This window comes from Thermobia domestica, chromosome 12 (assembly GCF_964235325.1).
Source record: "Thermobia domestica chromosome 12, izTheDome1.hap1.1, whole genome shotgun sequence".
Classification (NCBI taxonomy): Eukaryota; Metazoa; Arthropoda; class Insecta; order Zygentoma; family Lepismatidae; genus Thermobia; species Thermobia domestica.
The window spans coordinates 158,954,373-158,979,629 of NC_137465.1; the positions used below are offsets into that span (position 1 = coordinate 158,954,373).

The following is a 25,257-nucleotide window of genomic DNA, read 5'->3' on the forward strand; positions in this document are numbered from 1 at the left end:
AGCTTTCAGGATATCTCCCAATAATTGGTAACTACACTGTATAATAAAAAAGAAGAAAGCAAATTATTGTATTTTCACAAAATACAAAGTTTGGATTTAACATTAGATAATTTAATACAAATTTCGATGCGATAAATATCAAAGTATTCAATTCAGTATTTTATTCAAAATCGTTTCCAGGTAAAAGAAATCAGAATTAAACGTTAGGAAATTAAAGGAACAGGTAATTTTTGTACAAATACTCACTTTTTTTTTCCGAACCATAAATTTGCTGGTACGTTCTATGGTTGATAAAGTAAACACATAATTACAACCACTTCCTTACGCCTAATTTCAAATATTAGGATCTAAGTAACAAGTAAACGGAATTGCGGCAGATTCAACTAAAATCCATCACAAATAGCATTTGCTTATTGCAAAGAAATACTTGTAGTCACATACTTCACATGGAATTCCTCCATTTTTAACTCCATTCTCCTACCCTCCATTATAATATTTTTGTGATATTAAATGCAAATCACCTGATTAAACGAATGGTTATTGAAACATCCTCAAAATTACAAACAACATAGTCACTACGTGTAGGTTGGAACGAAAAATGTGAATGGTTGCTTAAGCAACCACAAGGAACGAGGAAGATGTGTTGAATATACAGTAGAAATACCAAAAGGCGTTCAATAAGACTTAAGCCTACCTTTTCCAAGCGCATTTTATTTTAGGATTTCTCTACGTAGTTCCCCGAGATTGTTGGGCGCTTCTCCCAGCATTGCTTCAGTGTTGCCAAACTTTCACGAAAATAGGATTCATCTTTGTTCTCATCAGGTACGCACAGCCTCCCTGGCGGCATCATCACTACGAAAATGTTTTCCTTTGATTTTTTTTCAGTGCGAAGAACAAGTGGTAGTCAGAGGGCGCCAAGTCCAGTCAGTAGGGTTGATGTAGTAACAATTTCGAAGCCACAGTTACGGATTTGCTGAAGGATGACATAGGCTGTGTACACGGAGCATTGTCTTAGTGGAAGATCGCGTCGTTTTCAAGTTTGCCATGTCTCTTTTTAAGCGATTGCGGCCCACAACTGCCGAAGGAGATAGCAATAGTAGTCTGTTGAATGTTTGGCTTTAATAAAACCACATAACAGCATCTCCTGTGCATCCCACAAAATGGATTTCATCATTTTCTGTGTTGAGGGCTACACACCAAATTCCTTTGTGGTGTGATGGTGATGTGCTAAGTTTATATTGTTTATTCATTACTTGTTGTAATGACGAACCCATGTCTCGTCCTGGGTTATCTGACGATTCATAAAGTCGTTCGTGTCAGCATGAATATGACGAATCAAGTGGCCTCCGAACTTGAAGTCGCTTCTGATCGATAGTAATATTTCGTGGAACCCACTACTTTTCCCAGTTGCGTGTTATTTTAGGATTTCTCTACGTAGAGTATTAGGCACTTCTAGCAATGCTCCAATGGAATGAGCTCGCTCAGATATGAGTTTGATAGTTACACGGCTATCATTCTAGATGATATCATTCACAGTTATCACAAACTCGTCTGTTGCTACTGTTTTTGTGCAGTCGGCAGCGAACGAGCGGTCAGACAATTACATCCTGCCCCATTTGAATTCTTCCACTTCCCTTTTCTATTTATATTTGGAATACTCAGTTCCAACGGCAACTGTGAGTACTTTTACTCCACCATATCTAAATTGCGATAGGCAGATTTATGGATCTGATCTGATATGATATATTCTGGTGCCGAATAAATTTCAATAGTCAGGTGAAAGAAAGAAGCATATGTCAGAACGATGGATCCAGACAGGAGAATAAGTATGGACTGTTTTTTGAAGCATGTCAATGTTCATAATGAATCAAAAAAAATCTCTTTCAACGTGGTGTTTTTTAGAAAATAAGAGTATGCTATCTGGGGCCTAACCTCAAACAATGTGGGATCACACTAAGAACGGCCGCCTTAGCCCAGCTACTGTATTTTGAGAACTACTTTTAACTGAATATGTACAATTTATGTAAATGTATAGGTAATGCAATAATAGTAATTTTTAGAAAGTAAGGAGAGAACATCATTTGCACGGTAATATGTATAAATCAATTAAATTCCAGTTGTTCCATCTTATGGTTCTAATTAACATATTACAGTAGCTACATTTGTTATCTGTAGTAAGGTCTTTGTATCCCTGTGTTCGTCCATAAATTCGTGAGTTCATTTGTGACACTAAATAACGCTAAGTTATGCATGGAATGTGTATTGTCATTGTTTTAAATTAGCTCTTTTGAAACATCATAAGTTAAAGGAACACCCTATGCACTGAAGATCCTGTTTGTATCTCATATTAGAAAATCTCACTCAACTCAACATAGTAAACGATTTATTCATGCCATACATGATGAATTATTTACCAGAAAACTGACCTTTCGCCAAAATACTTCATCAGCTAAGAGGGAAAGAAGCAAGAAAAAAAACGTACAAACAAGTAAATTTGTTTCATAGTGTGAAACAACTGTGGACATCCAAACTAGGCAAATTCAGTGCCGAAACTGGAAGTAGTACATTATAACTTTTAATTGCAATAGAAGAATAATATCAAAGAGAGAACATTTTTCTCGGTCCTGAATCCATATGAAAAAGCTACTACTCTCTCTTTCTTACTGTTTTTGCTCAATGGAGATCAATATTAAAATCAGAAGTAGCAGTAAATTTCTACCACATACGGGTTTAGTATAGGAATGTGGCTGAAAATAGTATAATTTCTTCAGACACAGAATCGAGTAAAGAACCTTTGTCTCTATCTTACCGTTTTTGCTCTATAGCAATGGTCACCAAGCATATGAAGCTTCTGAGCTACCGTACCGCCTTTAAATCCTATTGTGAGCTACCAACTTTAAAAAATACATTTGTTTATTATCTATAAACTTATATTTATTAGTTAGCCAACCGGAGCGTTAACGCGATCTACCGAAAATGTCCCCGCGACCTGCTAGTAGCTCGCGATTGACGGTTTGGCGATCACTGCTCTCTCTAGCGATCAGCGTTGAAACCGGAAGTGGAACCACTTCCAGTTTTAATAGAGAGTTAATGGAGTAAATGTAACTTGTTGATGAGACGCTGAATCGATTCCGAAAACCCGCTCGTCGCTTCTCATAGTTTTTACCCTATGGAGATCTATTGAAACTGGAAATAGTACAAATATACCAATACCAGTTGTAGTAGAGATATGCGGCTGAAGATGGTATCATTTCATCAAACACTGAATCGATTCCAAAACAAACAAACAAACAAAAATGTCGTTAGGTTACATTTTTGTTTTGTGGCAATTAATATTTAAAATAGAAATGGTTATTTTGTACCATTCCCGGTTTCTGTTGAGGATTAGCTGAAGAGATGAATCCTATTCTTAAGACCTGAATTGATATCGCTTTGATGATAACTGTTGACAGACGGACAGATGGTATATGAGACTTCGTATATTTATATATAGTAGCTTGGTATTCTAAAACGGTATCAAGCATTCAGGTGGACCCCATGTTGCAATACAAGGGCGCGTGTGGAAGCTGAAAGTAGATGGAGTTGGTGAAGAAAGATGATGGATGGGTAGGTCGGGAAGAGTGCAGGAGAATAAAGCAGTATATTAATTCCGAAATATCTTTGTTCCAACTATATATATAAAATATGTACTTATCTGTGCTTTTGTTTACCTAAGAATTAGACTATCATTTAGTCCTTCTGAATGAGTGATGTATGATATCAGTGGTGCTATTCAGCCGGTTCGCTAGAACCGGTTGTTAAAATATTTCGAGTTCGCAGAACCGTTTGTTATACCCAGACTTAACAGTAAATTTTACCCAGTGATATCCAGGAGCAGTAAATTTTAGTTTTAACTATTTTTAATTTTAGAAATTCTTACAGCTACATGTTAAACATACGATCACGCGGAACAAGGTATAATAGTATATTTCTTAATCTCAAATGCTCAGATATCAAAAATGAGAACTGGGATCACATGAGTGTAGTGGAGAGGGTTATTTATATTTGAAACGGGATCATACCATTATCAATAATTGCTGATCCATTAAGGTCTTTTTAATACTTTTTGACAACCATCTACCTTGGATAATTAGTTCCCTACATACTCGCAGTGCTACCTAATTTCGTCACACCACCTTGTAATATTAGGTTGCTACTTCTGATATGCAGTAAAAACTTTGCTTTTGTCTACCTTATATGGTTTGCTTCCTAAGAGAGTTATATCTATCGACCTATCCATATCCATCTACTATCTATCTATCTCTCTCTCTCTCTCTCTCTCTCTCTATATATATATATATATATATATATATATATAGCCCCATGGTTTAGCCCCTCCCTTGATCATATCCTGGATCCGTGGCTATATATATATATAGCCCCATGATTTAGCCCCTCCCTTGATCATATCCTGGATCCGTGGCTATATATATATATATATATATATATATATAGGGGCGGATCCAGGATATAATAAAGGGAGGGGCTAAACCATATTTTGCCGTTTTATCCAGTGTAAAGCAGGATTGAAGCCCATTTTATCCAGTGTATTCTTGAGCGTCAAGGGGGGCTATAGCCCCCCTTAGATCCGCCACTGTATATATATATATATATATATATATATACAGGGTGGACCATTTTAATCTTTCCACGGAAATATCTCGAAAACATTTGAACACAAATGAACCGAACAAAAACTCAAATATGGAATGCCATGGGGCACATCTAATGGTGTTACCGTGGTGCTCCTCAGGGCCACCTTTCATAGGGGCTCAGGCCCAACTTTAAAATTTTAAATGGAAACATGGGTTGAGTGATACGTCGTTCGATAGATCTTTAAACACTAAAAAGCTTCGTGGCAGAAGATTTTCCATATCGATCACCATATTCAAAATGGCCGCAAAGACATGGTTCCGGTATCAGATGAAACTACCAGTACAACTAACATGAAAACGGTTGGAGATAAATGAACAGAACAAAAAGTGAAACAAGAAAATGGCAGGTGCACGTCGAGTGATGTCGCGGTAACCCTTTGGCCCCAGGGCCTAACTTCAAAATTGTCAATGGAAGCGTGGATCAAGTGATATCTCGTTCGATAGACCTTTAAAAACTAAACAGTGTTGTAGCAAAACATTTTGCATATCAGTCACCGTATTCAAAATGGCCACCGAGACATGGTGCCTGTGTCAGGTAAAACGTCCAGTACCACTAATACAAAGACGGTTAAACATAAATGAATCAAACAAGAATTAAATAGGAAATTCCATGGAGCACATCGAATGGTATTGTCGCGGTGCCCCATGGCCACCTTTCATGGAGGCCTACGGCCTAACCTCGAAAATTATAAATGCAAACATTGGGCGAGTGATGCTTCGTTCGATAGATCTTTAACAACTAAAGAGAGTTGTAGCAAAATATTGGGCATATGAGTCACCGTTTTCAAAATGACCACCAAGACATGGTACTTGTATCAGATAAAACATACAGTGCCCATAGAATGAAAACGGTTAAAGATAAATAAACAGAACAAAAATTCAAATAGGTAATCACAGAGGTTATTTATCATTCCATGGCTCGAGAATGTTGCAACAGAGGAAAAGGTGATTAGAGTGAGAGTACCATAATGCGAAGGAGGAAATCTAACTTAATTCCTAAAATATTATCGCTCCAATCCCCTTCGTAAGTGAATGAAGCTTGAAGAAACGTTAAAATTTCAAATGGGAGCCTTAGGTTTTGCAAATTGAATCTGCAACAAAGTGAAATGAGTCTCTATGAAAGGTGGCCCTGAGGGTCACCAAGATAAAATCATTCAACGGCCCCATGCTATTTTCCTGATTCACTTATCTCCAACCGTTTTCATATTAGTGGCACTGGACGTTTTATCTGATTCAAGCACCATATGTCTTGGCGGCCATTTTAAAAACGGTAACCCATATGAAAAAGCTTTTGCCATAACGCTGTTTAGTGTTTGAAGATCTATCGAACGAGGTATAACACGAATCACATTTCTATTTAAAATTTCGAAGTTGAGCTCTAAGCTCCTATGAAAGGAAGGCCTGGAGGTCACCGCGACCACATTATTCGACGTGTCCAATGCCATTTTCCTGTTTGACTTTTTATTCTGTTCATTTATTTCCAACCATTTTCATATATGTGGTACTGGACATTTTATGTAATATAGGCATGATGTCTTGACGGCCATTTTGGATACGGTGACCGATATAAAAACTCTTTCGCCACAGTGCTTTTTAGTGTTTGAAGATCTATTGAACGAGATATCATTCGCCCCATGTTTCCATTTAAAATTTTAAAGTTGGGCCCTGGGCTTCCACGAAGGGCGGCCCTGGTGACACCTTGATAACACCATTCGATGTGCTCCATATATATATATATTAGAGAGAGAGAACCGGTTGTTAAAAAATTAGAATAGCACCACTGGATATTATTGATAAAATTATAGTACGTCATACTATAATCAGCCCGACGTCTTAACTAAGTTTTCTTCGTATAAAGAAAAATTTCTCTTAATATGTATTTATGCAGTATATAATAAGCCAAATATGTTGAGGCTCCGATTGTATTTTCGAGACCTTCGTGCCTGCCGAAACCATAAAAGTTCAGGGTCACCTCAAAGATTTAGTTAAGGGAACAGTCTTTATCCCTATATCACACTTTCGAATAACTCGTATTACATAAAATTTGTGCACTACGATTTAATATTTACAAAATAAATAAAATAAAAATTTAAAAATAAATTTAAGAAAAAAAGTTTGGTGCAGTTTCACTAAGCTTCACCAAGCACGTATGGTCTATCAGTCTTCGGAGTTCTAGTTGCTATCAAAGAAACTGAGTACAAAGACTGTAAATGGCCTCTCACCTGTTCTCTAAACTATCCCATTTTAGTTGTAACCGTATTCCAATAGGTCTTTGATCTTTGTAATCAATAAGTTTTCCAATAAGATGTCAAGAACTCTTGTCAGCTTCACGCGAACTAAATCTTCACTTCATTTGTGACTGAAACTAAGTTTGTTCCTCAGTTGTTGCAAGCTAACTCTACAGGAGCTGTAAACTTTTCCCGTTTACACGGTTCCCACATGAAAAATAGAGCGAATTTGGAACCCTTTTTAAACGACAAATATGATTTTTTTTAAGCGCCATTGAAAGATAAATATGGGGACTCGTCCTTTTATAATTAATTATGTGTATTACAGGTCATACCAAATAGTTTAAACGAACGTTCATTTGAGATCATTTTTGTCTTTCATAGGTTGCTCAAGTCTATCAAACTGTCCAGTTCACCAGACTGCTGGAACTAGCGAAGTTCACAACACCTTTCCATTTGGAGCGGCTCTTGGTGGATTGTGTTCGACACAATGACATGCAGGTAATTGAAGTGAATGTAGTTCAAGAAATTCATGAAAATATATTAAAAATAAATGATTTGTAAGAAGAAACACATGGTAACTTCTATTTGAGATTTTTTAAATATCTAATGTTCATTTTAATCACGCAAGTCTCGGAAATTATGATTTGAATGACGTATTTGTAGAGTAAGTTAATAAAAAATGTAAAGGAAAGAATATGAAGGCCGTAATTGAGTGGTCACGTTCCTGTACACTTTATGACAGTCATTATAATAAGTACGAGGTGCAGTATTATTCTGAATTTAGTAGAGTTACGCCCATTTTTAAATGTTAATCTTACTGACTTACTTTTCTTCTTGCGTTTCTTTTAGATTCGGATTGATCATGGTACAAGATGCGTTCATTTTGGAATGGACTTATCGGAGTCTCAACGAGAAGATCGACCTGAAGGCCCAACATTACAGTTAATGCCAAGCGAACAGGTTCGCAACCAGTTAGTGAATATGGCTACTGTACTTCACCGTGCAATGGCTGTTATTAATCCTCAGAAGAAAAAGGTATGATAAATACATACTTTCCATCTGTCATTTCCTGATACTGTTGGTAAATTTTTAGCAAAATAGTGCTATATGCAGTGTGTGGATATGTTCATAACATGCACAGACTAAACTGTCAAAATCTTTGTTGTTGAATGTGCGCTAGTGCGTATGATATTGTAAAACTAGGAAAATTCAGGAATTAGCAGATAGTGCTTAAATAAAGTGAAAGTTATTTTATTCGGTAATTTTGACTTAAATTGTCTTAGACTAGGCTAGATTTGGTCAGGTTAGCAGGTAGCTTGAACATATCTGAGCAGTAAAATTTTATTGTTATGTTTGTTTACCGTATTGTGGGAGTTGAACTTCTATTTTTATTTTTCAAGTAACTTATAGTAATCTACCACAGGCTGTAACGTCTTTCGCGAGACACTTTTAGGGAGAAATGTGTAACTCCAACTCGTTCATGTCTGAGTATTGTTTGTTCTATTAAGCGAAGGCGAAGACAAACTCTGAGGGTACAGTGTGATACATATACATGGAACATACTAGAGAGAGAAGTTATTATACAGCATCAGCGCTGTTTACAAATTACGGTATTATACATGTATTTACAGAGAGGGAAAGGTATATTTACTAAGGTCATTTGCAGTTTATAGCATTAAAATTATTTCTTCTAAATTTTCTTCTGACAGTCTAAGTAGGTCCCATTTTCCTTTGTGGTAAATTGTAACACTCTTAAAAGATTTTTTCTATTATGGGAGAAGGGACTCTCAGCCACTTGGAACTTCTTCAAAGGTTGCGGACCGAATAGCGACCCAGTCTACATCAAATCATAAATCTAAAGTTGGGACGTGAGATGTCCAGCTACGGACTCTTGAGATGAACGATTATTTTGCATCTTCAGCTTTTTGAACGGGGAACGTGGGAGAGGATATCTGAATACGAGACTTCTGGAAAGTACAGACCTGATTGTTAAAAGGAGCCCCAGCCACAGACACTTCTCAGCACTAGCCAAGTAAATCAATTTACTGTATTTCAATGAAATTTCAGAGTGAAACAATGCGAAACAGCCGTGTGAATCGAGCTCAAGTCACCATACCGATGCACTGACTACTACGCTATCCATCCGTTTCCTTAATACCCTCCCTCCCCCCACACGTCATTCTCGAAGTCGGTACTCACACATCGTTAACGCACGGTCACTATAATCGGAAGATTCAAGTTCGGTTCACGGATCTGTCGTGCACTTTTCCACTGTAAAGTTTCATTGAATTTCCATCTATTCGTGGGTCAAATGTGCAAAAAATAGGTAGATTTTCCACTTTGCATATATTATTTTTGCTTAATTTTGGGGTTCGCCAGGCTTGTAAAATGAGATGTAAAATTAAGTTGATGGATAAAGTTACATTTTTGCGTAGGAATTTTCGTGATAAACTGTGTTTTGAATGACACATGTTAAATTTTCCTTTCCATTTTCAGTGTTCCTGTGATGTGAAAATTACTTACGGTAAACAGCACAACCGTTGAATGCTCCTTGCGAATCTAGATCGTATCTACGAGCGCAATATAGACCTCAGTCTGTTCCAACCATGTCTTCTGTATATGCACTGAGAATACAAAATAGTGAAGTCCTACCTCAGTATGCCATCCGTATGTATGAGTAATTTCTTCAGTATTTTGGCTGAACAATTACCAACCTCAGTTCGTGGAAGAGGAGAGGGCAATACAGGTTTTAAAACTGCACTGCTAAAATTGCAATTGGCATTTAGATATTCAAAGGGCGCTCATCTTATTACAACAATGTTCACTGCAATTTTAAAATCTTAAGTTGTCCATTTCTTTCGTGAAAATCGTTCACACGTCTTCATCCTAGCGTTATGATCATTGTTAAGACGATTTTCAGCCGAAATATTGAAGAAATTGTGAAAGATTTTCTGCTTACATACTTACATACAGAAAATAGAGAAAGAGGTATGACTTGGTTGGTTCAACATGTTTATTAAAACTAAGTGTCTAAGTAACTACATCAATGTTACAACCCCATGTGCTTGACACCATTTTGCAAAAATGAAATTTTGTTTACTTATATTAAATTAACTTGATGATATCCATGATGATCATTTTGCTGCGGATATCTGAACTAGCATGAAGAGCATTTATTTCATATCTGAGATATTCTTTGTTATGTACTGGTATTACGTAAATATATTGCTTTCTTTGTACATCTTATTGTATACCTTGTTTTTCTTGGCTTGTAGATGGAGCGTGAAGAGCTTCGAGCACAGATGGTTACTACGTATCATCAGATGAAGGTCAGAGAACACCAGAGAATTTTGGCTCGTCATAAGATTATTGAAGATCGTAAAGAATACCTCGAAAGGTTGAACACTGTCAGAGTAAGTGCTGTAATTCTTAATGTAATTTAGATTTATCTGTTGTGTTTTATTATTAACTGTAATATATGGAATTGAAAGATGGTAAAACAAGCTTAACTCAAGACTCCTAGCTTAAGAACCGAATCAGTCTCTTACACTGATTTTAAGTTAATTTGACTGTGCGTAACATATTCGCGTTGTTGTAAAACGAAAAATTTGTCAGAAAAATTGATGCTGAAAGTAAATCTAATCCATACGTACGGAAATTACATACTAACCATGAACATTTTTAGTATACATAATTCCTAGTCACTTCAAAATTTTCTTCAATCAAACCTATGTGAAAAGACAAGATCGAAATTTGTAAATTCCGGAAGAAAATTTGAACTGCTTTGCTAATTCAAACCCATACACTTCGATGATACAAATGTATTATACTTAATGAACATCTTTTCAAGTTCAAATGTGTAATGCTTGTGTATATACGCATATGTAGTATATAGAATGTCGAAATAGATTGATTAGGGCAAATTGTGTTCTACTATAGTACACGTGATGACTTCAAATTTCACTAGAGGTGAGCACATTACTCCCATTTATTTTGGGATGATGAAGGCTGTTATAATGTTCTTTTTTCAATTGCATTGATAGCATATAATTAAATTTAAAAAATACTTTTCTGTTGCATAAATTGTTTCATTATTCCTTATACTTGCCCACCTACCTTCTGCAGGCTTCATCTGAGTCAAATATTACTTATGTAGGTACTTAAGTACTCTTTCAAATTGGATATAAAACTGAAAAATATTACTGATTGCCACTCGAAACACGAAAAGGCGTGGGAGACTCGGGTTCGATTCCCGGCGGGAGCTCATGTGGTTCGGATTCCACGTTAATCAGTAGGCCCACGTCTCATATAGCCTCGCTGCTGAACGGGACGTTAAACTCAACTCAACATCGAAACACGAAAAATGTACTTATCGTTTAATATCTGTTATATCCATTGTTGTCAGCTATCGTCATTCCTTTGTTAGAGATGAGTCTAAATTACAGAAACTGAGAGGCATAGTTTTCGTGAAATATTAATAAGTTCAGTGAATGTGTCTCACAAGCTTTACACATCAAGATGTGATGATAGTTTTCAACTCAGGTTATTAACATTAAACGACAAGCACATTTTTCGTGCTTCAAATGGTGTTCAGTAATACTTTTCAGTGTTTCGTTAACATCTTTGTATTTTACACAATTTTATATCCAATTAAAAGAGTACTTTTACCTGCATAAATAACAGTTGCCTCAGATGAAGCCCGCAGAAGGTAGATGGGCAAAGTATCAGGGATAATAAAACAACACACGCAAAAGAAAAGTTATATTTAATTCTACGTATTTACTTGTGAATAAAGAAGAATGAGATGGACAAATCAGAATAATAATTCTTAATATTTTATTTAGAAAAAACGTTCAAGCCAGAGATGTTTCATACGCAATACTTAGTGCCTCATATAAAAATATCTAATTCGTTAATTCGTGGTGTTATCCAAAACAGCGCATTAGAGCTCCCTTGTGACTATATAGTTTTCATTCTCGCTTTTGGTACAAGATTTCCGTGTTCTGATTGTGGTGAATGTTCATATAGGGTTCGGAGTTCTTGTAGGTCTACTTTCTCGTATAGTCTTGATGCTGTAAAGGTAACAAATCAATTAATTAGTTAATTAAAACTGTCTAATTGAGAAGAGTTTTAAAAAGATAGACTTATCTTTTAAAGGATGTGAACGTGGGGAAATAATTCTCAATGATATATCGGGGGAAAATCCTGTTTCCTTAAGCAGCGGTATCTTACATGTCCTAATGCACTCTTTCTGTAAGTTCAATAATACCGCAATAAATAAATAAATAAAATAAAACTGTAGAAAGTCGTGCTATGGTAATATAAAACTATTTTTACTATACCGAAACTAGTATACTAGCATGCACTTCCACTCATAAAATTTATTTGCTGAACACTAAAAAAGTGAACACAGTAATTGATTCACTTGAAAAATATATATAATATAATATACACATTCGATATTGTACACATGGAAAACTTGCTTTCAGTTTGTAACGGATATACGCAAAACTATTTACAATTTAATAGTTCATGACCATGGAGTGTGTCTGCATGTGATATAGATAGATGCGGGCTGACGGAGTTGATATTAGTAGCATGGTTCAGGAATAATATAAAAACATTATCGCATACAGGCTTTATGTTTCCTCTTTACATTTTGTCCTGAGCTTAAACTTTGCAATTTATTCTCATCGGCTTGTTGTATTTGCATTATAACACACTATTACCGTAACCGTTAATTTTGGCATTCTAGAACGGAGACTCCCTTTTAAATTAAAGTAGTTTACAATTGCATCACGATACTGAACCAAAAAGTCTGTGCCCCATTGAGAATTGAAATTGCAGGTTAATTATTATTATTAATTACGAATATAAGTAGCTGTAATTCCATTTTTGGTTATACTAATTAAATTCTCCTTTATGAATAATTACAGGAAGAAGAAGAAGCTCGTCGCCAGGAGGAGATGCAGCGTCAACAAATGTTAGCTGAACAGAAACGTCTGGAGCAGGAGAGAGAAGAGCGTGAGAGAAAGCGACAAGAGAATGAAATCCAACAGATCAGAGACAGACACTTGAAGGAAAAGATGCAGCAGATCTCTCAAACTTCACATGGACAACGTATTCTTAAGAAGCTAGAGGAAGATGTAATTATTGTTTTATTGTTATGCTTTATATATATATTTTAAATATTATGTTGGTGTGAAGGAATTGTCCGCTCTATGTGTGTCATTTCCAAAGGTCAAAAAAATGTAAACTACGATATCTGGTCAATCAAAATACCTCACACACTTTCGCCATCGCTAACTCAACAACTGGATTCTGTGGCGAAGGAAGTTTGGAATCTGTGTTACGGAAATGTCCTCAACCGCACGTTTCACCACGCTCATTAGAAAAGTTCTTTATTCCCAAAAAGTGATCGAGATGAGATGGCGGAAGAGGTGATAATGGGAGAAATATCGGGGAATACGGCGGGGGAGGAAGTCTTTACGGTCCTTTGCGTGGCACGTGGACAAGCATTGTCGTCCAGCATGAGGACACTATGTCTATTGACCATTAATGGACTCTTGCAGACAAGTTTGCGATGCATTTAGTAGAGTTCAAGCACTGTAATTATGTGCATTGATAGTTTCACTTCATCTGAGAAAGACATGATAGGACACTCCCACTGTAAATCACCATACTAGTAACAACACGTATTGTGGGGAGAGGGGTGGTTAAAGAAATTATCCTAGACGTTGATCACGATCCAGTCATTGTCCTTGGTGTTTACGATGGTCATAGCATATACATTTTCATCTGAAGTGAAAATCCAATGCAGGAAATTTTTCCGGAAAACCCTTACGCTTAGATGTATACACATCGCCATACACGCTCATCCTAGTGCCAGAGCATGTATCGTGATCTATCACTCCACATTACATTCTTTCACAGCTCCAAAGTCCAATTATGGTGCTCTTTGCGCCATTGCAAACGCCTCCGTGCGTTGGTGCGTGTGATTAGAGGCTTCCTGGCGGAAGCATGACCATGAAAACCAAGTCCGATCACCTCTCGGTGGACAGACCTGTCGCTGGCCTGAGTACCTGAGCTGAGATGGAAATCCTCTGCAGTCTCTGACAAAGATGTCTGCCGGTTATGTCGCACAATACACTTGAGGGTTCCCAAATGTCGATCACTTAGTTTCTTGAGCCTACCGAAGCGAGATATAGGTTCAGTAGTTCCATGGCGTTTCTACTTGATTATGACATCACTAGCTGTGGACCGGGGCACGTTTAGCTACTGAGAAATATCTCTGACCCTATGGCCAAATTTAAAGGCACCTATAATCATGCCCCTTTTGAATGCATTCAACTCGTTCCGTTGACTCATCGTGACAGACAACACATTTGATGCTACAGCATTTCTGCCTTCACTTATAACGCGTCGGTGAGGTGTACTGACGCCATTCTGGGATCGTTTACTTGACGTGAAGGGGTGTCCGGTGACTGGCAACATAGTGTATAATATATATAGATAGATAGATAGATAAAAAGAACAAGCATCATGAACAAAGTTTTAATTTCACCAAGCTAATGATATGAGTACGGACAGATAATAAATATTTACTGATGCATTTCAAAACTTCCATCTCCTTAATAGTTATGTTTTCAGGTAAAGGTTTGTGGCACTTTATTACAAAGAAAATAAACATATCGGCGCTATAAACAGAAAGTAAAATACTTAGAAATTCATGAGTTACGAGAAAATAACCTTTAAAAACAATCGTGTTGATTATTGCGCGGAGATTTTACCAAGATAACAAATCAATAAATATAAATCGCTGATATTTGAGCGACTAACACAAGAAGTTAGCATTGAAGTATATTGAGAAATTACCAAACCTTGCGAAATAACCATAGAAGGATAGTATGACGAACTGCGTGAAAAAAAGAAAGAAAAAAAAAACCTTGAGATAAAGTTAACTTTTTAAATCCATTGTATCTGGAATAAACTATGAGAAAAAAAGGTTTACCACGGTACACTTTACAGTCTTTAGTGAAATCCTCATCGGTTTCTGTGAAGTATGATACGAAGTTAGCAGACAGCTGATGAAATCTAATGAAGTGGCAGAAAATCGTAGAGAGTAGTTTAATACATTTCAGGAAATAAAGTACTGTGTTTTCCTTCTAAACAAAGAGGGATCAGAATTTCAATACGTAATCTAATATGTAAAGTGCTTTTTAATAGCTTCGAAATTAGTATCTGCAGCTGATTTACTTTTAATGATATTTATTCAAAAAATTTTATAAACAATTATAGAGCCTGCGTTAATCCTTGTGTGAGATTTGAACCTTTTCATAATTTAAAGAAAGCCGAATCTTATTTCGTATTACTGTATTATTTTAGTAGTAATTTGAAAGATACAGAAGTGTGCTTTGTAATTTAACCAACTGTTGGTATTAATATGATTATTTCTGGTCTTACGAAATCGAGTTTGAGACTATGAAAAGAAACAGGTACAAATGGTAATTGATTCTCATATGTATTCTATCAGGATATCCGAAAAATGGATGCAGACCAGATCGCGGCCAAGGAAGTGGAGGAGTTACAGAAGGAAAGACGAGAACTCCAGCAGAAGATGAAGTCCCAGGAGAAGAAGGTCGATTACTTTGAACGAGCGAAACGTCTCGAGGAAATCCCACTACTGCAAAAAGCATTTGAAGAAAAACAAGTAAGTGAAGCTGTTTTTTAAGTCTTCAAATTGTGTGGTGTAACTCCTGTATTTCCACATTAAAAAAAAAAAAAACTATTTTGTGGATGAATGATTTGAAGTTTAACGTACCTTTTTCAGCATCGAGCTTATACGAGAGGTGGACCTACAGCCTAACGTAGGATCCGAACGATGTGACCTCGCACCGGAAAATAAAGCTGGTGTGCTAGCCATATCGCTACAAGTTAGGTTCGTACCACTTCATGTGTCTTACCAAAGTTTCTCCTGATATTCCCAAGGCACATCTAGACCCTTCGTCGGGAGAACAAAGGGAAATATAGAAAACTTCGTAAGATTAAAACAAGAGTAGAAACCATCTTAATCATTCGTTGAATTCTTTGAGAAGGTACGTTTTTACTCTATTGTAAGCCAACTTTTTTCCCTATCCCCTCTTCTTTGTTTTAAAAAAAAAAAATCAGCTTAAAATCGGTACCGGTATCGGTAAAATAGGGTAGATAAATATCGATGCAATAAGAAAAAAGTTCCGAAAAAAATATCGTCAGAAGCTGTCACAAGTAAGTTTCCGCCGATATGTAGACTCGTTGTTGCCAAACCAGTGGATTTTCATATTCGAGTGATTTTAATTACGGTTTTTGTCAAGAAGGAAATGCAAATTTGTCGGTCAATTTAAAAAAAAAAAAAAAAAAAAAAAAAAAAAAAAAAAAAAAAAAAAAAGTGTTCCATCTCCAATGCGCTTGACGGCACAGACGACGATGCTCTGTACGAAGACAAGTGACAAAGAAGTAAAAGCAGTGAGTCTGAATCATACGGTGGTGGTGACTAAACAAACAATTAAAGGGCAGATAATTTATTTCTTATGATTTGTATACTTCATTAACATCATTATAACATTATTTTCGTTTTGTTTTCCAGGACGGTTTGCTTATAATCGAATAATACGGTATTTTAAATTATGTCCGCTAGGCGATAGCAGTCTTTTGTGCTACACCATATGCTTTGCTTTCAAAGTCGCAGTTGTCCGCATATTTTATTTTGTTATTCTTCAATAACCATTCACAAAAAGTACTTTTTTTTTTTTTTTTTCAATGTTTCCAGTTCAATTTAAATGACCATATTAACACTAAAAACGCCCAACTGTGGGCAGTTTGTCCTTTTAGATTTTCTTTCGTTCAGCAGATCTTTCATTTTAAATCCAGGTTGGATTCTTTTCATAACTTTTCATTGTTTGAACTAAACAGTCTCATTAAAAGCTCTTAAGGACTTTCTCTCTTACTCTTACTCTAAAGCTGTGTACTCTTAAGGACTTTCTAAAATTTCAACAGTGTATCTCAAACACCCAATATCGAACAATTTGTTCACCATAAAGAAATTTAAACAAGTATTGTAATAAGTAACGTTTTCTACTTTAGTAATAATAATACTATAAAAAAATACTACAGCAATGTACGATTAGTATTTATTAATACTTATTATTTCATTATACTTATAAAACTTACGGATAAATAAACAACATGCAAACAGTATTCACACTAGAACTGACAACGCCGAATATATTGCTGATGGTTGCATGACACGCATGCTCATACTTCTGTTCATTGTGGCAGAGTTCTGTCCTTATGCTCGTAGAGAATTGTTCGGCGTTTACACCGTGTCTCCTTTGTAAATATGAGATTCGTGCAAAACTTTAAAATATGAGGCGAAGAGACTGATGTGAAGAGTAAATTTCGCAGAATCAGAAAATAAACGTTACTGCCATGAAAATTATCCACTGAAAATTGCTCAAGCATAGAGGCTACAAGCAGTTCAGGTGAAGTCGTTTATAAGAGTGAATACAGATTTCAGACGTGGGCGAACCACGTGTGGAAGCTGTCCACATTTAAATAACAGAACGTGGAGTGAGTGCCACACATTCGACCCTGCGAAAAGATGAAAGCAGAACTGTTATTATTGGTGCTAGGTTGAATGTACGTACAGTATAGTTTGGTACATCAGAAGGTACACATGGAAAGATGATGGCGCGGAAGAAAACGTAGAAAAGATAGAAATATATGGAGAAACTCCAGAACGCGTGTGTGCTGAACGTAATTTCCCATGTGAAAGGCGTGCTGAACATAATTCTACTTTTTCATAAAAGAGGAATTGGGCCCAATACCGCATGCGGTGTAGAATGTGATAAGTTCATGGTTACTGTTGTTAATTGAGCAAACAAAATAAAGAATAAAAAGATTCTTGGTGTGTTAAATGAAGAGTGGTCAATCGAAATAAGTGAACTTGAAACATTTATTGCAATAACGTGTGCACATGATATGTCTCATTGTAAGCATATGGTCTGAAATTTGGGGTGTATAATTGTTTTAATAATCAATGGTTTGTAATTGGTTTATGGAAATAATGATAATTTACCAGATTTGACGCACAAACTACATGTAACCATCGTCTACAGACTGAATGTTCTGCGTTATTTTTGAGATCTGGGGTACGTTCATCAAAGAGTCAAGCTTGTCTCAAACCAAAACTGTACATAACTACATCGAATTGCTCTTCCAGTGTATGACTTTTGCACATTTGCCTAGTTTGTTGCCTCAAAACTAAACAGTAGCTTACGGGAGCAATGTGTTTTTAACTTCTTCGCATCTGTAACAGGGTTGAACATGTCGAGAAAAAGCTTTTATTCAGAAATTTGCAGAGGAGTTTCGTGTTGATTACATGAAGAAAGCAGGAAGAACGCATTTCATTTGCTATCGTAAGGGCAGCAAGATTCAAAGTTCATATTGTATCAGGGAGGAAGACTATATTAAAAGAAGAAATAAATAGATTAATTAAAATTTGTAACGCGTGTGGAAGTTCGGTTTGCAATCTTGTAATAAAAGGAAAATTTACTGTGAACATGAAAACTAATTGAGGACAAATTGGCCGTCCGTGCTTGTTGAAAATTGGGAATGTTCGAATGTTAAGTTTTATTTATTTGCATACCATTCATTTTTATATCTTAAATTGTTTTATGTAGAACGCTTTAATGTTCTGTATGCTATTTGTAAAGTATCGGCGAAAGCCAGAAACAGTTTTCAGCTTTGGCATTCCTGATACGTTTCTTCAAGCTAACGTTTTTTGCATTACTTTTGTATGATTTTCTCATTGTTCTTATCACTTCATATGCCTCTTTTCGCAACCTCAGTGAAATAATGTTTGTAAGCTGTTATGTGTTTCTCACTTTGCAAGTTTTAAAATGGAGTGCTGATTTTAAGAACTACATTTCAACTCTGATTTAAATAGGCAGTAGATATAAACAATGTTATTTATACTGTCGGCTGACGAAGAAAGATTGATTTGTTTGTGGCGAGAAACATGAAAACAGAAAATCTTACTGTATTATTATTATTATTATTTTAACTTTAGAGAAAAGTATAGTAATTCAACGAACTTTGATACTAACTGCCTAGTTTCTGTTCTAATCTGTAGAAAGCCTATTTTGAAACGTAGGCTTGCAAGAAGGACGAAAGTAAGCCTTGATAGGTAAAGCACTGGTTTTTATTTCAACCTGACTGCACTTGATAAAATTTAAACAATTGCATGGCAGACATTATTTTATTGCTCTAGTTCTACTGATGTTTTGCTTATTTCCAATTCTATTTTGTGTGTAGGTTGAAGATCGTGAATTCTGGGAACAGGAGGAGGCTGAACGTATCCAGAAAATGATTGATGAAAGGAAGTTGGCTGTACAACATCGCGAAAGACTTGCTCGTATGAAACAGGACAAGGAAGAGTTCTTGGAAAAGCTGAAGGCAGGACGCAGAACAGTCTATCTGGTAAGTCACAACTTCATTTATTGATTACCACAAAAGACTAAGCAGTGATAGCATTTGAGTTATGGTCTGTTACAATAGAACCTTAAATTTAACGTGTGCCGCAGTATGCAAATCGTATTATTGGCTTAATTGTGTTAGAAATTAATTTTTACCTTACGTAATATGTACTTACTATCTTAGGTAGTATACGAAATTTATCTACATATTAGATCGGATTGTTCATCTCATATAGGGCTATTTTTTTTTCCCTTGAATATGTTTTGCCATTTCATGCGAACAATAAATCTCGTAGCCCTACATATACAACAGTGCGTACTGAAATCACGCTGTTTGTAGGATAGTTGTTCAGTTTTGAAGATGGCTGTTACAATATAAATTCAAAATAGTCAGTTTCTTGCTGGATATACATTTGTGATCTTTTCATAACATGCCATTTTATATGGATTAATGTTGGTTCCTGAATCATGAGTTATTGCCGTATATTATTCCTTTAAGATAACCTTACGGAAATAATCGGTGATCTTAGAAGCTACAAACTTTATTGCTGTGCTGTTTGCTCAATAACGAATATACGCTGTGTAGAAAAATGCATAATTTGTAACGCTGACAGTTAGTTACTACTGCTTCCACTTGTTTAGAAAATTACACATTAGCTACTTTGTATATGATGGTGATGATGATGATGCTGATAAACATTTTGAAGACGTATTTTGGCAATTTTTTGATCGAACTGTTGTCATTTGAAATTTTACTATTTTGGCCATTTCTGGTGACCGAAACAGTTTGTCCTAGCAGCAGTTTAAAACTTATTCAGAATTTATTAGTCATAAGGTTTCAGTTAGTATTCTTAAAACTGAAAAACCGCGTTGACAACTAAATACATAGTCTGTGTATTGTGCCGGTGATGTACCATCAGTCGTAGCTCAGAATAATCTCTCAAATATTCATTAAATGAATGCAACAAATTAAGGATGAAACTGATGCACAATACGGTACTTAACTGTAAGAGTTACGATTGAATTTAAATAAAATTCAAAAGTTTCAAGTTTGAGAATGACTAGTTGGGGAAAAGGTGAGACAGAGAGAGAGAGAGCTAGGTTATGACTAAGAGATACAGGATGTGCACTAGCCTGACAGATCCGATGAGACTTGTGTCGTCCTGGTCATCTAGAACGATGAATGACTTTCTCTGGAGGAATCCTGGAAACGCTGGAATCGGTCAACAACTGGATCTCTATCCTGTTTATCTGCTAGGGGCGTCGAGTTCTCTCCTCACGATGCGTCTTCTACGATATTTTTCTACACCTTCATTCCATTAGTCTGATGTTAAACTCAAATGTATCTGCGGTGATGAACCAACAGAATGGTATTCCCAACACATGGAGTTGGTTGTTCTCCAATGGTACGATCCGCTTCTCTCGTCGATCCTGCACCTGTCCAAACCGTGTGTCGAATACACCCTGTCGATGTGTTCTCCGTTGTTTTGCTTATCGAAAAACGATGACTGTGACATTCAGTGAATTAGGAAGTGTCAGGCTAGACGGAAAGGAACGCGGAAAAGCAAGAAGGAAACTGGCCACTTTTATTGACCAGTGCCATTCAGTTGGTTTGGTGTTCATCTGATTCGTACGTCCTCAGCAACTGCAGTTTTCGTAAACGCTTGCAAATGCAAAAATTGGTACTCCACCGACAACAAAGATGGCCGCCATTCAGGAACACTTGTATATACGACAACGTGAATGAAGTTATTAACCTTCTCATACACAAGGTTCATCACACTCCAATTTCTATAATTTTCTTAGATGGTTGAGCAACCATTTTCGCCTTTTTTACCATTTTCGATGGATTGACCCTACTACAGTTCATTGTGGCATCACCATACATGTGCCAAGAATTTCTGATGAATAATTGTGGCTAAGTTATCGCCAGATTTTATTGCACATGCAAAGAGAGAGAGAGAGAGAAAATGGTGGTCAATTCATCCAAGGTCTAAAGTTCTCACTTACAAAATTTCATTTCTCTCGCAAAATTTCATTTCCTTGTCACATCAAATAGAAGATATCAGAGAAAATTGTGTGATACTTTTTGAGCGGTCGTCGTACATAAATTTACTATCCATTTCATAAAGGTAGGCCCCTGACTTCGCGGTGCTGCCGTGACATCCAGTCAAAACTTATATTGCATTGTCGTACCTCGTTGGAATTGCTGGAATGTTGTCTTTTTAATACTTAAGACATAAAAATTTTCTTTGTACTATGTAGTGAGAAAAAAATAAAAACTAATGAAAAAGTGCGTATTTTTTCGTACTTTTTTGGTAGATCAATGTTTATAGAGCTATATCTCAGAAAAGAGATCACGTGAAATAATTTCCTGTGTACAATATGTAGATGCATCCATTAACTGTAAGTTGTGAAAAGTTCAATTTTCATCACTTGATATTTTTTGTGTAATTAAAACAAATGTGCGAAGCTCTGATCTCCTTTACCATGGTAGGTAGAGAAACGTACAAAATACTGTTCGAAAATTTGGAAGTCTAGTGTTCCAAATATTTGGAACTATTAACAAAAAAGGGTTTAGTTGGTAGAGTATTTATTTTTTTAAAAAAAATGTTTACTTCAACATGTTCTCTGCGTTAAGCGGTGAGCCATGTTGCAACCCAATCTTTAAATTCCCCGCGCTTATATGAAGAAACAGCATACAGTAAATGGAAGTGCGGCATCGCTGTCGTGCAGTGTTGTCGCGTTCAGGAAGCTTGTAGCGCGAAGCCTACTTCATAAAAATTTAATAGGAAAAAGTATTTATTATAACCTTTCACAACATCATAAAAACATTAATGCATGTACACTCATGTCTAAAATTATTGTCGCATGTCTATAAATATGTTATTGTAGGAATATAATTTGATAACGAATTCGCCTGGTATTTCTTATAATGTTAGTATGTGTATAATCGGCAAAGACATGTAGGCTATGTGGAAAATTTCATGTCAAAAGAGCAGTAAATAAGAACAATAAAACGAAACTAAAATTTTCTTATCCATTTAGCAACATTTTGTTTTACTCATGCTAATTTTCGTATTCTTTTCCTATGAAATTTACCACAAATATACATTTCCCGACTCTACATATAGTATCAGTATTAAAAGTACCCTGCAAAATCATTATCAAATTATATTCTTACAAGAAGACAGTTATAGATATGCGACAATAATTTTGGACATGAGTGTACACATCTCAATGTAATCGAAATAAAACGTTTAAGTAACACATCCAAAAACTCATCTCTTAATCTATTTACTTCATTCACTTTCGTCATGACTTTGTTGACTCATCGCTGCTCCTGCTATCTTCCCTAATATTTATAAACAATTGCTCCATTTCTACCTCAAGATCTATCAGTATACACACTCTCCAGCTTACGAACATGTTAAAGGTTAAAAAGAAATGTGCCTTGGCAATCACGTGTTCACCCAAGTTTTGCGATCAATTCCCTTGCCGAATGTACAGTAACACAGAATGGGTCCTTTGTTTTCTTTCAACGAAAGAAAACAATGCAATGAGTAGGTGACGAGGGCTGTATTTGCGTCTAATCACGTCGCACTGATTAAGTCTTCAATACTTCCCTTCGGTTCGTAGGCGTCAAAAACTTACACACGCATTCATATCATATGGGTTCATTGCAATGAGACGGACGAACGGGCATTTATATTTTCGTGAGTATATCTTGTGCTTTTTGATTTAAAAAAAAAAAAAAAAAAAAATGGATATTCCTTCACGAGCGGCGGTATTACAAAAAGAAGAGGCAAAATGTTTAGCGATAATGAAATTGCAGAACTGATGAATGACTCTGACTCAGACGGTTATGAGTTAGTAATTAATAGTAAGGACATTGATTATTCTGTGCTCAGTGGCGTATCCGGGAGTGAACAAGATAGTAACTCTGTTTCAAGTAAACCTGAGGCTGCGCCGGAAAAAAAAACGCGTCATTCCTATTCAAAGGCAGATTCTAATGTAGCTTGGAGCTCTTAGATCTGAAAACAGATTTTCTGTGAATTGTAAACTCAATATTACATATCAACTAAGGTTATATCATATAATAAACTTTGTGCGTGTTTTTGTTTCTGTGCAAGTGTATTTTGAACTGCGTGCAATAAGTGAAGAACTGACAAAAATCAACAAATTTTCGAGGACCATCACATGCAAATCCAAACAAGATAAGAGTTCGCTTTTCTAATTTTGAACACTTGGTACATTTATTGTATATCCTGTTAATTTCTAAGAAATTGGTTTAAAATCTGTGGAGACATTACATTTTTAAAATATCTCTAAAAAGTGACGGGCAGTGCGTAACAAGTTTAAATACCCGTCCGGCTGAGAGTGTATACGCGTCAGGAAAATGTGGCAACGTAGCACTCCGTATAAACTGCGATAGCGAAGGGCGCAAAGCAGAGAAAATCATAATGTCATATTTGTGATTGTTTATCTTTTAAAACAAGTCAAAACAGTTTGGTTGAAAAAGCTACTTTAAGATCTTTCTAAAAGTTTTTTCAGATTGTTAATACACCGCCGCAATTCAGAGATAATGATGTCTCACTTTTTGCTGAATAACAAGAAAATTACTACGTGTTGAGTAATAAAATTTTCAGAACTTGCAGGTAATATATGCATCTACATATCTTGCACAGGAAATTATTTCATGTTAACTCCTTTCCGAGATATAGTCCTACAAACATTGATTTACCAAAAAAATACGAAAAAATACGCACTTTTTCATTAATTTCTATTTTTTTCTCATTATACAGTACAAAGAAAATTTGTATGTCTTAAGTATTGAAAAGACAACATTCCAACAATTCCAACGAGGTACGACAATGCAGTATAAGTTTTGACTGGACGCCACAGCAGCACCTCGAAGTCAGGGGCCTATCTTTATGAAATGGATAGTAGATTATAAATCTTTTTGTTTTATTTTTATTTTTAGAAAAAGGATTACAAAGTATCGGTTAGTGGACCACAAGAGAAACCTATTTCTGATACTGTGTTAATATCTTATACCTCTGTTGCGTGGGGTCCCTGGTTCAGTCCCCGGATAAGTTAGTTTGTGCTGGACAATATCGTGTCCATGGGTTTTCTCGGGAAACTCCCACATTCACATTCCACCCGTTCTTCTATCATCATACACTTGCTTTAATCGTAGTCTTTTTTTTATTTATTTATTTTTTATCATTATGTACAGTATAATTCTGTAAATTGTTATTGTTTAGATCAATATCAACTCGCATATAACAGCAGAATATTTAATACAAAATTTAACAAAATTATGATCCACAATGGTCCAATATATATATATATATATAAAATGCTGACTGCATTTCCTCTCTGTATTGCTAGGCTTATTCGTTGTATTAAATAGTGTTTGCTTCTTGCGTCGCCTGACTTCTTAATTAAAGTTGAACCTAACTCATTCAAAAATTCACTGGCTTCTTTGCTAAAAACCCCCATCGTTTCTCTAGCAAAGGCAACAAAAAGATGATCTTCTTTCAGTCTGGAGTATTTTGTATGTTTACGTTTAACGGCTGCTTCTGCTGCATTTCCTGCTTCCTCACAGGTTAGTTTTATGTATGAAGGAGCGAAAGTATCAACTCATGTTACATCCCATACAAGACTCTGGCCCATTTTCCAAGGGATTAAAGTTACTCCGTCCGGTCTTTTAACATCATTTCGATACAATCCTTCTGGCTCAATGATGCTAGGAACATCGATGCTGGCGAGTGCTCGTTTGATTATTTGGTTTAATTCCGTGTGACGTGTGATTCT

The 25,257-nt window shown here is 35.9% G+C and overlaps 1 protein-coding gene across 1 annotated transcript in view; it reads left to right on the plus strand.

Moving 5' to 3' along the window:
* eIF3a (eukaryotic translation initiation factor 3 subunit a) overlaps positions 1-25,257 on the plus strand; it is an 81,597-nt gene that overhangs the window by 25,511 nt on the left and 30,829 nt on the right. The window contains exons 9-14 of the mRNA XM_081734315.1: positions 7,307-7,423; positions 7,775-7,960; positions 10,201-10,338; positions 12,862-13,071; positions 15,459-15,635; positions 19,277-19,441. Of these exons, the coding sequence (XP_081590441.1) occupies positions 7,307-7,423; positions 7,775-7,960; positions 10,201-10,338; positions 12,862-13,071; positions 15,459-15,635; positions 19,277-19,441 (993 nt within the window). The remainder of the gene's footprint in view (positions 1-7,306; positions 7,424-7,774; positions 7,961-10,200; positions 10,339-12,861; positions 13,072-15,458; positions 15,636-19,276; positions 19,442-25,257) is intronic.